The 12,748-nt window shown below is 49.8% G+C and overlaps 1 protein-coding gene across 1 annotated transcript; it reads left to right on the top strand.

Moving 5' to 3' along the window:
* Positions 1-2,394: 2,394 nt before the first annotated feature.
* PFICI_13562 (uncharacterized protein) lies at positions 2,395-4,259 on the top strand (the record flags this gene model as incomplete). The annotated part of the gene is made up of 4 exons (XM_007842143.1): positions 2,395-2,507; positions 2,721-3,575; positions 3,651-3,945; positions 3,999-4,259. The coding sequence occupies 4 exons, from the start codon at positions 2,395-2,397 to the stop codon at positions 4,257-4,259; spliced, it is 1,524 nt and encodes a 507-aa protein (XP_007840334.1).
* Positions 4,260-12,748: the final 8,489 nt, after the last annotated feature.

The following is a 12,748-nucleotide window of genomic DNA, read 5'->3' as shown; positions in this document are numbered from 1 at the left end:
CAATGACATAAGTGCAATTATGCACGGCTACTCATTGTCAAGCATTTGAATGACGGGATCCCTTTCTCTCCCAAGACCCTGCCCGGGCAGCAAGAAACGAGACAGGATACAAGCTTAACGGCCGAGTAAGAAGTTCGGCTGAGGAGGCGCTGCTGGCATTGATTGATTCTAGAGGACTGCAGGGTATACAGATTCAATGTACCGCGGATGTACTGCATCGTTCCCCAAGCCGCTCCACGCCTGTACTGTGCAGCTTTTTTTTTCGCCTGTGAGGGCCGAGAGCGTTGACAGATGCGGCAGCAGATGCAGCGGCGCGACTTTGTGGTTTATTCTTAATTTTTCGTCTTTGCTTTTTGTGAACCCCTGGATCTTATACAATCTTATTATTACTTGTGCTATTCGATACCTGTGATCTCGATACAATCATCGTTTCTTGACGCCTCTCTTTTGTCTCTTTCCCAATTCTAATAATATTAACAATTAATTATTATTTCTGGCCCCGTTCTAATTACTTGCCCTCCGGTCCTCTCTGTTGCCCCCCCTCCCGTTCCCTGTCTGTCCACTTTACGCCGCTTCATTTAGCAGGGCCCTTGTAGGCGCAGGCCAACCCCACCACACCCCCTCTGGCCAGGGTGATGCAGCATGACCCAGGGTCCTCTGCAGTCTACTGCGAGGGAGGGGCAGCAGGGGCCACCGATTCAACTACTACAGGCCAAATTTGTTCATGAATCTCGAACGAGGGTTTCCGAGCAGTCGATCAGGATGCAGCAACAGCAACAGAAAACCGCGGGCGCAGATGCCTAGGTACGAGATGTGTCCTTGGGCGTGGCCGGACCAGCCCAACTCCCTGCTTAAAAGACTCACACTCTCAACCCTAGTCCCGGGCCGGCGAACCTCCTCCTCGTCATGGGTATACTACTACTACTAGTCGGAGGTGGTCCTTTTGGTCAGCCGTTGCATTGCTGAGGGGACTTGTACTTACTCGATTGAGCGCTGGGTCAAGTCGGGCGGCCTAGGTAAGTCGCTGGGCTGTCTGGTGGCTACTTTGCTCACACTACTAAGAAAGATAGGCCGGTAGGTAAGGTAGGTAGGCGTAAAAAAATACGCTATGGTTGGAGGCATGTAGCCCGTCGTCCGTGGGCCGATACCCACTAAACTAGGTAAGTACCTACCCACGACAACCACTACTTATTTTTCTTCCTGGCGACCAGACTACTACCTACCTACTGTACCCTGCCTTACCTCTGACCCCCCCTTCCCCATCCTCCTCCCAATCGAAGAGGGAAAAAAAAAATAGAAATAAAAAAAAATACCTTTTACTCTCAGCCAGACATTCCTAGCTAAGTAATGAATGGCACCTAGTCATTATGTAGTAGGAGGAGCAAGTAGTAGTACTACTACTATGCACGTCTTGTTCACATTTCTCCCAAGTACTTTCTTGCTTGCTGCCATCGACAGCCGAATGTGCTCTGGTCTCTTTTCGTCAATCCAGTCTAGACACTAAGCAGGCCGTATCCGTTTCCTTGCGTTTTAACCCATCGTTTACGTTATTGACCGTTGCTCGAAAAAGGTGGTTCCATATCGCGCTGCATTGGCCTATATATCCTGATGCTTTCCTCCGGTATCCAGTTCTGATCCATCTCCTCCCCTCGATCTTGCCTATCTTCTTAGAAACCCCTTCTCTCTCGTTTCTTGTCTTTTTTCAAAATAAAGGTCCACTGGGCAATGGACTATTTCCTTTAAAAACTACGAATTCTGTCTGTCTTCCTGTCCTCTGTACAGTATTTGGGTTACTGCGGTTGTTGGGCCTATCTCTCTCGACGAATCATCTCTCTCCTCTCGAGCAAACATCTGCGCATCTCCTGGCGGCAGTGAACACCATTCGTTTTTGGTCTTTGCATGTGTAATTCTTCATCTCGACGGTATATACACCTGAAAAGGAATACCACGATCTGGATTACAGCATAATCAAAACGTGAAGCAACAACTCGGGAAGATTGTGCTAATCTCGGTGATCTACCCTCGCCCGTTCTTCATTGGTCACGAATCCAAGAACAGCCAAGAAAGAAAGAACAGATAGGGAACAACAGACCCGTGGTTCTCCTCGTCTTGTGTCTCGATCGAGCAGTTGAAGAAAAACCTCCAAAGCTGGCATCCACAGAACACAGTTCTCACAATCCGATGACAGAATCTGTCTTGGCCACCCCATCTTCTCACCTCACCTCACAACATAATCTGGGCCATTAGACTGTGGAAAAACGGTCCGACCCACACGCCTACTCTCCGGTCTTTTAAATTGGAGACCCAGGGCATCTCAATTGCACTCATTTGAAATACAAGAGGCAATAAAAAAAGAGACAAACAAGAGAAAGAGAAGAAAAGAAAAAAACCAAGATGGAAAACCCAATGTCATCCCTGCTCGACACCATGTGGCAGGCCGTGTCTGACTGTATGCGGTATCTGGTGCAGTCGCCGACTTTCTGGTTTTGGACCGCTATCATCCTATGGTATGTTCCCACCCCTCCCCTCAAAATGTGCACGCCAGAGAATGCCCCTCCACCAGCCTGAAATTTTTTGACCCCAAACCTGCCGACTCCAACACCCCCAAGAATGCCAATTCTCTTGCATCCTATTGGTCGCTTTAAATTTTTTATCAAGAGAGAGGGAGGGAAAAAAAACAAAACAAAAAGGAATTGCAAAAAGCTAATTGTTGCTCAAAGGCTCCATCGCTATATTCGACTCATTGTTCATTGCTTCAGCCATTGGACGTACAAATCGAAACCAATTCCTGAGAAGCCGTCGTACACAGCCGAGGATGTGACCGTGGTCATCCCCACTATCCACAATTGCTTTGAAGAATTGAAACCCTCTCTGGAAAGCATTCTTGCCTGCAAGCCCCACGAGCTCATTTTGGTAACGACCTTCGACAAGCAAGATAGCTTGGAGAAGCTAGTCAGAACCCTGTCAACGCGCAATATCCGTGTCTTGTGCAGCAGCATCGCCAACAAGCGCCTGCAAGTATGCGAAGCCCTTCCTCAGGTCAAGACTCGCCTCATTATCATGGCAGATGACGATGTTACCTGGCCCTCGACTTTGATGCCTTGGATCCTGGCTCCCTTTGAAGATGAAAAGATTGGTGGCGTTGGTACTTGCCAACGTGTCCGCAGAGAACGCGACGGCTCGTGGATCCAGCAAAGCTGGAACTGGCTTGGTGCAGCTTACATTGAGCGACGCAATTTTGAAATCTCGGCCACCCACAAAATGGATGGAGGAACCTCTTGCATGTCTGGCCGCACTGGCGCCTACAGAGCCGAGATTCTACAGAGCCAAGCATTCTTGGATGGATTCAAGAACGAAAGATGGCAAAAGTACACCCTTAACGCCGATGATGACAACTTTGTGACCCGATGGCTCGTGAGCCACCAGTGGAAAACCTGGATTCAGTACGAAGACGAGTGTGAGATTGAGACCACTTTGGAGACTGGCATGAAGTTTCTCTACCAGTGCTCCCGATGGGCACGCAGCAACTGGAGAAGCAACTATACCAGCCTGTTCAAGGAGTGCTACGTCATCTGGTGAGCAAACCTCCCCATCTAGTTACAATAATCGTTTTTTGGAACATGCAAATCTAACCTGACTCTTTGAAATAGGCAACAACCGTGGTGCACTTACGCCCTGCACATTGCGACCTTTACCTCCCTGGCGTTCGTCTTTGATGTGCTGATCCCTCTTGCCATGTGGTGGGGCAGCGAGGGGTGGGAACACGACACGCGCGTTGCCATTTTGGTCTCGCAGCTGGTGTGGATGTTTGGCTTCACCAAATGGGTCAAGCTTCTGGGTTTGTTCAGACGCCACCCCAAAGACCTCGTCTTCCTTCCGGTGTCCATTATCTTCGGATACTATCATGGTCTGATCAAGTTGTACGCCCTTTTTACATTGAACCAGGTCAGTATCTGAGACACCATCGATCCGAGGACAATACGCTAACTCAAGTCAAGACTTCATGGGGTAGCCGACCAGATGGTGATCTCAACGATGCTCTGCGTATGTCGCCTCGTCCGACGCCAAACGAGAGCCTCATTACACCCGCAGCACGCGCCGACGACTTCGAGCATTTATACCGTCGCGTAAAGACTCCTCGTGCCATGGCAGAGAAGGCCTTGTATGCCGCCGCGTACCATCACGACTACCCACCGATAGCCGCTGTTGCAAGCTTTCCAAATGGCTCACATTTCGTACAACAACCCTCCGAATCGTAGTGCACGCCGGAGGGTTCCATATATTTGCAATGATCTCACGATTTATGAAGACTTTTACACCAGACCTTTCAAGCGTTGGCCTAGAGGCAGAGGTCGAAAGCATTCGGCCTCCTGTCTTTGTGCCTTCTTTCTTCTTCGTTGGGTAATTTAAAATCGACATTATCCGGTCGACGATGCACGAGATCCTAATTTTCAGAGCTCGATTTCCTTCAAACTCTAGTGGCGACGGATTTCCTACTAATTACGGCCCAAAAAGTTTTATCACGGAAGAAAGGGTAGATTAATCTGGATGGGGGGAAAAACAAAAAAGAATGGAAGACCTAGCACCACATGGTTATATGGTGTATTTGGGAGGGCCGGCTGTCTGATCTTTTGCCCGCATTGCTTTCATTGCATGGCATATATGTGTATATGCCCTGGCGTGCAGCATTTGCATTCTCCTTATTCTATTGGCTTCTAAAACAAAAGGGGGGCACAGGACTCATCACTTGGGAGTGGGAATAAGGATGAGGATGGAGGAAGACGCATTTTTTGTCGTCTTCTACGCTCTGTTTTTTGTGTCTACATAATTAGATGAGACTGATCTATACATGGAGACGGGCGGCTTCGCTTGAAAGGTTTAATATTTATAAAATATTCACTACGTTCTGGACCATGAATAGTTTTCTTCATGTATTGAAACGCTCTTGGCAGCAATGGGGATCATGTGTTTTGTGTGTAGGTATACTCGCCAACCAAAAGCACTTGAATATTACAGTACGTACAATAGTCAACATCACATATATGGAAGCCGCGGGTCGTTATCCGGGATCAATACCACCGAGCATATTCGGCATCAGACTGGGGTGCGAGGCTTGAGGTGGGTAGCACAGCAGGATCCCATGATTATCTGACGGAAATTTATTAGCTCGAAGCGGAGCAGCAAAAAACAATAGGCCACCTCGCCATTCGTCAATTCGTACAAACCCCCAAGATGGCCGTCCAGCATGACCCCTGTAAGGCTTTGATGGGACCATGACGAGGCTCTGTGGGCGTGACCTGATAGGCAGAGAACTGGGTTGAATCTGGAGAAGAGGAGGAAAAGACACCACAAAAAAGCCTTGCCAGAAAAGATGATCGACGTGGTGCCTCGCGTCTGAGGGCGTTCTGGACATCCGGTGCATTTCGTCCCCAACGTGCAAGTCAAGTGCAGTCTTCCCCGACGCGTTTGTATGGAGACGGACCGAAGCACATGGTTCGTTTTCTCTCCCTCTTTTTTTTCCTCAATGCGAGCCTGATCAGTCTACCTCTATCTCGATGCTGGAGGAGGGTAAAGAGGGCTCCATTTCAGTGGCCCCCGATTGAAGAAAACATTGAAAACTGGGCAGTTAGCAAGGTAAGTACAAGCTACCTAGCTTTGAATATATGGAGCATTTTACCTACATGATATGATGGCTAAAAAAGTACGCCGGCGCCTCTAAACTTTCAACAAGACCCTGTGATCCACCACGAGGCAGTGTCGCTCTCGTCCTCGATACCTGCCTCTCTGTCTCTTTGTCTCTCTCTCTTTCTCTTTCTCTCTCAACGTGCCCGTGTGTGCGTGCCCCCCTCCCTTTCTCCCTATCCCTCACACTTTCCTTCAACAAAACAAGTTACCTCTGATATTGTCTTTGAGAATGTCTCGTCTATGGCTTATGGCTAACTACCAAGTTTACGACGGGTGCCTCGGGTTCAGCGATCAATTGGTTGATGATGACTCTCTGGTGCATGCAGTACATAGGCTTATGATCCAGCCTACACTACATTATCTCTGGTGCCATACCACTTGGGGCTGTGTACCTTGGAAGTACTTAGCAAGCCGTTCGATCTTGTAGCACGTCAAAAAAGAGTTGGGTTGAGTGTCTGGTATTCGCTTGCTTTGCCTACACCGTGCTGCCTTCCCGCTAACCTACCAAACCTTAGGATCTTGCACTAGCCCTTGGGACACCTGCCAAGATCCCCAAGCTGATTCGCATTATCGATCCTTAGGTTACGGAGCTGATTCTTACTTGTGTGCCACCAAGCTACCCAATTACCGTTCCAGTCTACACAACAAACATCCTACAGCCACCACTTAGCAAAACTACCAGCTCCCCATGTAGTCGATCATGCACATCATCGCATTGCGTATTCATTCGTCCTGGCGCTGTGGGCACAAAGAAACGGCACATCCGGAACGGGCGTAAGTAGTATTCCCACTCACACCCACGATACCCAGGTATGACCTATGACCTATGACGCTCTTTATTTACCTGGGCATGGCCATGTTTGTACACTACATGACCTAGGTGCGCACAAGGAAAAGCAGAATTACTCGCATGAAGATGGTGTGGACTCGGCGCCCAAGAGGAAACCGCTAATTATTCCACTAGCTTCCCTTGATTGATGTATGGAAAAGTAGCAGTAGGTAGTCACTAACCTAGCATGCTTATTAGGTATCTAGGTTAGGTATGTACGTAGGTAGGACGGTCCCTCTGCCTTGGATGTTGATTGACGGGCCGCGGTCAAGTTTGAAAAATGTAGGTACCTACTGTAAATCAAGTTCGTTGCATGTACCTCAAGTGTGGGATTCATCAATGGTCAGTAACCCGCCCGCCTGCTCATCCCGTTTATGGTAGTAGTATCTTAGGGTAGGTTTCTAGGTGAGCTACACGCTTTGGTTCGCCTGTAGGAATGTATGAGTAAACATCAAATGCTGGGTTCTGACTTGCGGTTGATTTTACCCCTCACAAGGCCAGGCAGGCGCAACTGAATGCGGGCGACATCATCTTTCTCGCAACACCCTTCCAATCAACGGCCCCCTCCCCATCACTCTCCTGCTTGTTCTTCTTCTTCTGCTGCAGAAAAGCCTCAAACCCTCAATCTACATACATACATGCATACATACAACTGAGTAATGTATTCTACATGGCACACATACATCTCTCTGACTCAGCACGGCAGTGCCGCCCATGTGCAGTTTCTACACACATTTTGTTCCATCCTATTCTGTCCTGTCCCGCGGCTAGGCCTTGCTTCTTGCTGCCGAGATGTCCTCTACTATTCCTCCTTGCTGTCTCCCTTACATATCTCGGTCGGTGATGCATGCTGACTACCTACGTTGCTGTGACCTACCTGCCTAAACATACCTACACACACAAACTCACTTACACGTAACCCAACAAGCCGCTCGGCTCAGCTCCAAGCCCAGCCAGCCAACCAGCCTGGTGCCGGACCCGAGGTTTCCTGGATCTTTTTATTAATTCACACGTCGATGGCTTATTATGCCGACTAACAGAGATCGCGTGCTCACTTATTCTACCTATTCCGTAGGCTATGGAGGCTGCTTGTTCACGAGCTCGTCGCGATCCCACCTATCAGAGGAGGCCATCCGTTTGGGCATGTCTAAAATAAACGTGATCGACACCATCTCTACATAGTTACTCGACACCATTTTAAACGGCCGCGCTAGTCTCACGATCTCTTCTCTAACGAGAGACTTCCCGATAGTCGAGCACACCCGCAGACCCATACCCATGGCAGGATGCCCCCCCTTCCCTCCCTCGACCAAGACAGACAACACACCATCTTTTTTCCTCTCTGCAAGCTCCATCGACAAGTAGGGTACTGGGGTGCTTGGTATGGGGAACCTGGTTCACATCGCCAATGCCTTCTTGTGTGTGTGCGTGTGTGTGTGTGGAGCCTCATCCCACGCTTCTGGACAAGCGCGCGCGGTTTTCACCTGAGGTATCTTTTTTGGAGTCTTGTCGTTGTCGAGGGTTGCAACGCGACAAACTCGAACACCTCCCAGCCTCGCAGCTCGCAGCACGCGCTTAACCACATCCTCTTGGACCTGCGTCTGCTAGATTTGGATGCTGCTAGCGAGCCAAGTGATTATTCTCTCACATTCCAGTAGTGTGCACACTCTTGCTTACTTTCCTTGTCGTCTTCGGCACCCACACCTGTCCGACGATATGTCGTCGTTGCCCGGAGCCACCAATGAGCGTTGTCGCGGGGTGGTGGTTGTCTTCCAAAGCTCATTGCAAAGTTGGGTGACAGATGCCGGTGCAGGGCAAGACGAGACCCCTTCTTCTGTGGCGGCGGCACACCAAAGCCTGCATTCCCGGGTCGTTCGTGTTGATGACGATATGGAACTGATGCTAGGATGGTCTAGATGAGTCCGGAGATGCTGACACACCAGGACCCTGCCTTTTGTTTGTCCCTTATCTGGCATGGCATGCTCTGCACATTGGCACTGGAAATAATTTCCAACAACTACCCAGCAGCAGTTGGTGCTTGCTCGCATGACGACAAGGTCACGTTCTTCACCTGGGTCAACGGAATACCTGGCGAGCCAATTTGGAATATACTGCAGGCTTCGCAACGAGCACCAAAACTATTCTGATATGCCCTCCAGGTACTACTCAAGGGAGGACCCGGAATGGACCTAACGGTTGCACACCCGCATACTCTATCGACTCGATGTAACGCTTGCGGATGACCCAGAGTGCCCCAGAAGCGAACATTAGTACACACTGATTGGCCAAGTCTTGGAACACTCGTCTCTCAGTTTTGGAAACTCATGAATGCGAAATGGTGCCCATGATGTAGCAGCCATTCATCTGCAACGCATGCACCGGTTTACATTCACCAATGCCATGGTAATTGGTCGCTCTTGGAGAAGTTGACCAATACGTCAAAAGAGCGGCCCGCCCTTCTCTGGCCATGCACAACAGCGCAAAGAAAGCTACTGTGAAATTGAGTGAGGTATGCACACGCGCAGTATCGGTACATGCGCACAACAAGACTACTGTGTACAAGATGCTGCCGGAGCAACAGCGTAAGGGGCCGAAATGGTGGGGTTGCGGAGCAATGACTTCCCACTGTAATTACGGGTCCGGAAATGTGATGAGGATATTGCGGCGCACAACTATCAATGACTAAAAGATTATTGAGCGCATATTGCCTGCGCTCGCTGCTGGAGGACACATCTATGTACTACAAGGAAACTGCAATGTGCTCTTATGCCCGTTTTTCTCAACATGGATGAAGTTGCAGCTGTCTCGCAAGGACCAGCCAGCTTGACATTTTTCGACCAGGGCATATCTTTGTGTGGTGTCTGCAGCTCTGTAGCGCAAGGATCAGAAATAGGCCCTCAGGGATGCTGATTCGAGCTCGCTCGCGAATAACCGTCGACACGGCAAGCCTCGTTGGACCGAGCTTCCGACATTTTTGCTGCATTAGGCAAGTCCTGGATAGGGCCAGGTTTCCCCATGGGTTCGGGAATTACCATTTCCATGACTTTGATCTGGCTGTGGTCTGTGTGTCTATCCGAATGGCCAGTGCTCACGACAAAGGGCTGATGGTGTCGGGGCTAATGAGATACGCATATAGTGACTGGTCGTGAAAATGGATTGAAACATGGCATCCCATTAGATAATATGACCCGAACCGAGCCCTATCAAGAGGGGCCATTGCGAAGAAAATCCAGAGATCGAACCATGACCACTCGCTGCGGAGCTCAGGCCAGGAAGTGAAGCTCGCTAGAGTCCACAAAGTCTGGTGCTTGCTCGCCAGGATAATTAGTACTGCGAGGCCAGAACTGGTCGCGGACCCATAAACCAAGCCCTGCTAGTCGTATCTGCGCCAAATCACCATGATGCCGTCCGTCCTGTCTGCAACAAGGGCTCAACCCGCCCTCTAGCACCGTCATAATTCGATGACGCCTTGCAGAAGAACCTTACACTACGCCGAAAACCCGGTCGACAACAACCCAGAGTGGACGCCCCATGGCACAATGTTGGCAGGTGACAGCGAACCCGTAGAAACGGGGGTTCTGACTCGACTCCGTGATAGGACGCATCTTTACCTTCGGCATTTCTATTCTGCTCGAGCCTTGTATGGACTGACTGTCGTCATCTGCCTTGGGGATGATGACAATGCATATACTCGAGTTTATCTATACCAGAGCCCACATACTACTAATCCTGGCATGTCGATCATACCAGAGGAGCACACACTTCTCATTTCTCTCTTTCTGTCCGGATATTCACAAGAGGTAGCCGGGACAGCTCTTTGCCACCACCATCGGGGCCACGGCACCGGCGCTTCACACGGACGGGGGCCCGATGGTTTAGAGGTTGCAGACCATCCGGACCGACACCATGAAAGGTGCTTAGCCTAGGCTCAAATCTACTCGCAACTCCTTCCTTCTTCGATCTTCAAGTGTGCTGCAGCATATCCTCTCAGCGTCGCATGTTACGACCATACCTCGCGTCCTTCTCTTATCATACGAATGGCTAGAGTGAGAGAAGTCGCTGTCCAGACGACGACTCTAGAGCAGCTTCCCCCCCATGACGAGCGAGCAACTGCAAAAAGCCCACAACCCCAGACGAGCAGCCACATAATGGATCGCGAACTGCCGCTACGGCATCGGACGTCGACCTACAATGGATCGACAGCCTAACGCAAGTCGCCGAAAGAAGTGAAGTGGGTACGGGCTATTGGACCCCAAAAAGGACGCCCCCATGAATCATGTCATCGGCCCACGGGTTACACAACAGAAACCTCTCACATTCTTTTGGTGTACAAACCACCACCCAGTATTCCTTCTCTTTCCCGCAAGCCTGTCCATGAATGTGGGTTGCACAGACAAGCACGGCTACCAAGACTTCCTCGGCGCGACGTACCCCATTGACTCGTCTTTGCATCCGTTTGTATGCAAGTATTTCTTGCATCATGTAGTGTGTATGCTGATGATACACACACTCACACTCACACTTGCACACCATGCGCCCTGAGAGGCTAGTCTTTTGTAATATTCACCATTACAAACACCGAATGGATGCAAGGGATTCAAACCGAGTCAAAAGATATCCATTTTGCTGCATCAGAAAAATTTTTCGACCAAAAAGTTCCATCTGTCGCTTGGAACAGCCCAGACAAGCTTCTTATTTGACTGCTTATCTATCTCCGTGCATGTGCATGCTTAGAACATAGCCAAAGCAGGATTACGTATGTAGCCAGCATGCATGGCTGGATCAAATAGGCGATACTACTACAGTACCTTTGATGTCAAAAAGAGCCACCGACGAGGGCACGAAAACCCCCTCATAGAGCCTCCCCACGCCCTGCTGGATGGAGCCCTCAGCCCGATAGAATTGAGTAACCCAAAACGGGCGCCCGTCCCATAACCACTAAGGTTAGTATCCATAAGCAGAATCCCATTCTAACTGGAACAGCCCTACGCCAACAGAAATTTTCAGAATAGGGAAGAAAAAAAAAAGAAGAGAGAGAGAGAGAGACAGAGAGAGACCGAGGCTCTGCGTCAAGACGGTCCGTTGGGTGGGGTTTCTCAATGTTCCCAGAAAGTATCCAAAACTTATCCACATGTACCTCTGCGTGTGTTTCAAGGCGTGTGGTAGTATGGGCCGGGTTACTCCGAATTGAAATGCACAAAAAGGTAATGGCTCGAGTCCGATTGGACTCATGAGATGCCGCTGCGCAGCAACATCATGTCGTCTCAGGGCCAAACAATACAGACGTCAAGAAACAAAACATGACAGACAGCCCGTCCTGTATGTCTTTGTAAGAGATCAATCACCATGGTCCCGACTCCTCGGACTCGGTGTGGCACACATGCCAGGAGTGCCAAATCGAGCGCTTTGCCTTCAATTCCAGCTACCGCGTGATGTGCAGATTCCGCCGTCCTGTACTGCAAGCAAAACGGCACATGTCTGAGAGAGTCTACGCAATCTGCCCGTGTACGAATCAGGATGCTGCCTTTCTTGTGGAAGCTGGTAAAATGGCTGGTTTCATGTTAGCTGTGGCAAAACGTGATCGGTGAATTTTTACAAATGTCTTATGATCCAAACCGAGAGAGATGCATATGATCCGGGCCGGGTAAAATCGAGTGTTCGTGGATTTTTGCCTTTCCCAACCCGCTACATTCGTCGCAGGGGGTGACATTGACAGACAGAGCAATCTGATGGGGTGTGCACGGCACGTGGAAGACAGATGATCGATCATCTGTCTATTCCGGCGGGAATGCCGGGATGATATTGGGGTGGGAGGGTGAAGGGGAAAAAAAAAAGAAAAGCAAATACGAGCTGAGCCGCAGAACGGCAATTCTGAAGGGGTGGGCAGTAAGGCTGGAAAACAAGACTGACTAAAGGAGCTGCAGGCGGGTGCCGATGGGTGACCCAGACCAGAAGGGAAGGGGGGTGAAAAAGAATATCTTTGAGGCTTGCTGAGTGGCTTGAGCTGAACTCGCGAATCAGAAGGCGTGGTCCAAGGATTATATATCACGCCAAGTGCTGATTTATTTTTGGGGAGCCGGGATCTTTGACCTTTTGGTCAGTGTCTCGAACCGTGACAGGTCGGAAACAAGACGGGACCATGACGAAGAAACAAATTCGGATCATGATGATGGTGATGAAGTGATGATGAAAAGCTGATTATGCAAGCCGCTGGATTCGCATCACAGAAAAAGC

The sequence above is a fragment of the Pestalotiopsis fici genome (genome assembly GCF_000516985.1).
Source record: "Pestalotiopsis fici W106-1 unplaced genomic scaffold PFICI_Scf_11, whole genome shotgun sequence".
NCBI lineage: Eukaryota > Fungi > Ascomycota > Sordariomycetes > Amphisphaeriales > Sporocadaceae > Pestalotiopsis > Pestalotiopsis fici.
Note: the sequence above shows the minus strand (reverse complement) of the source record. Positions and strands in the feature narration are given on the sequence as shown.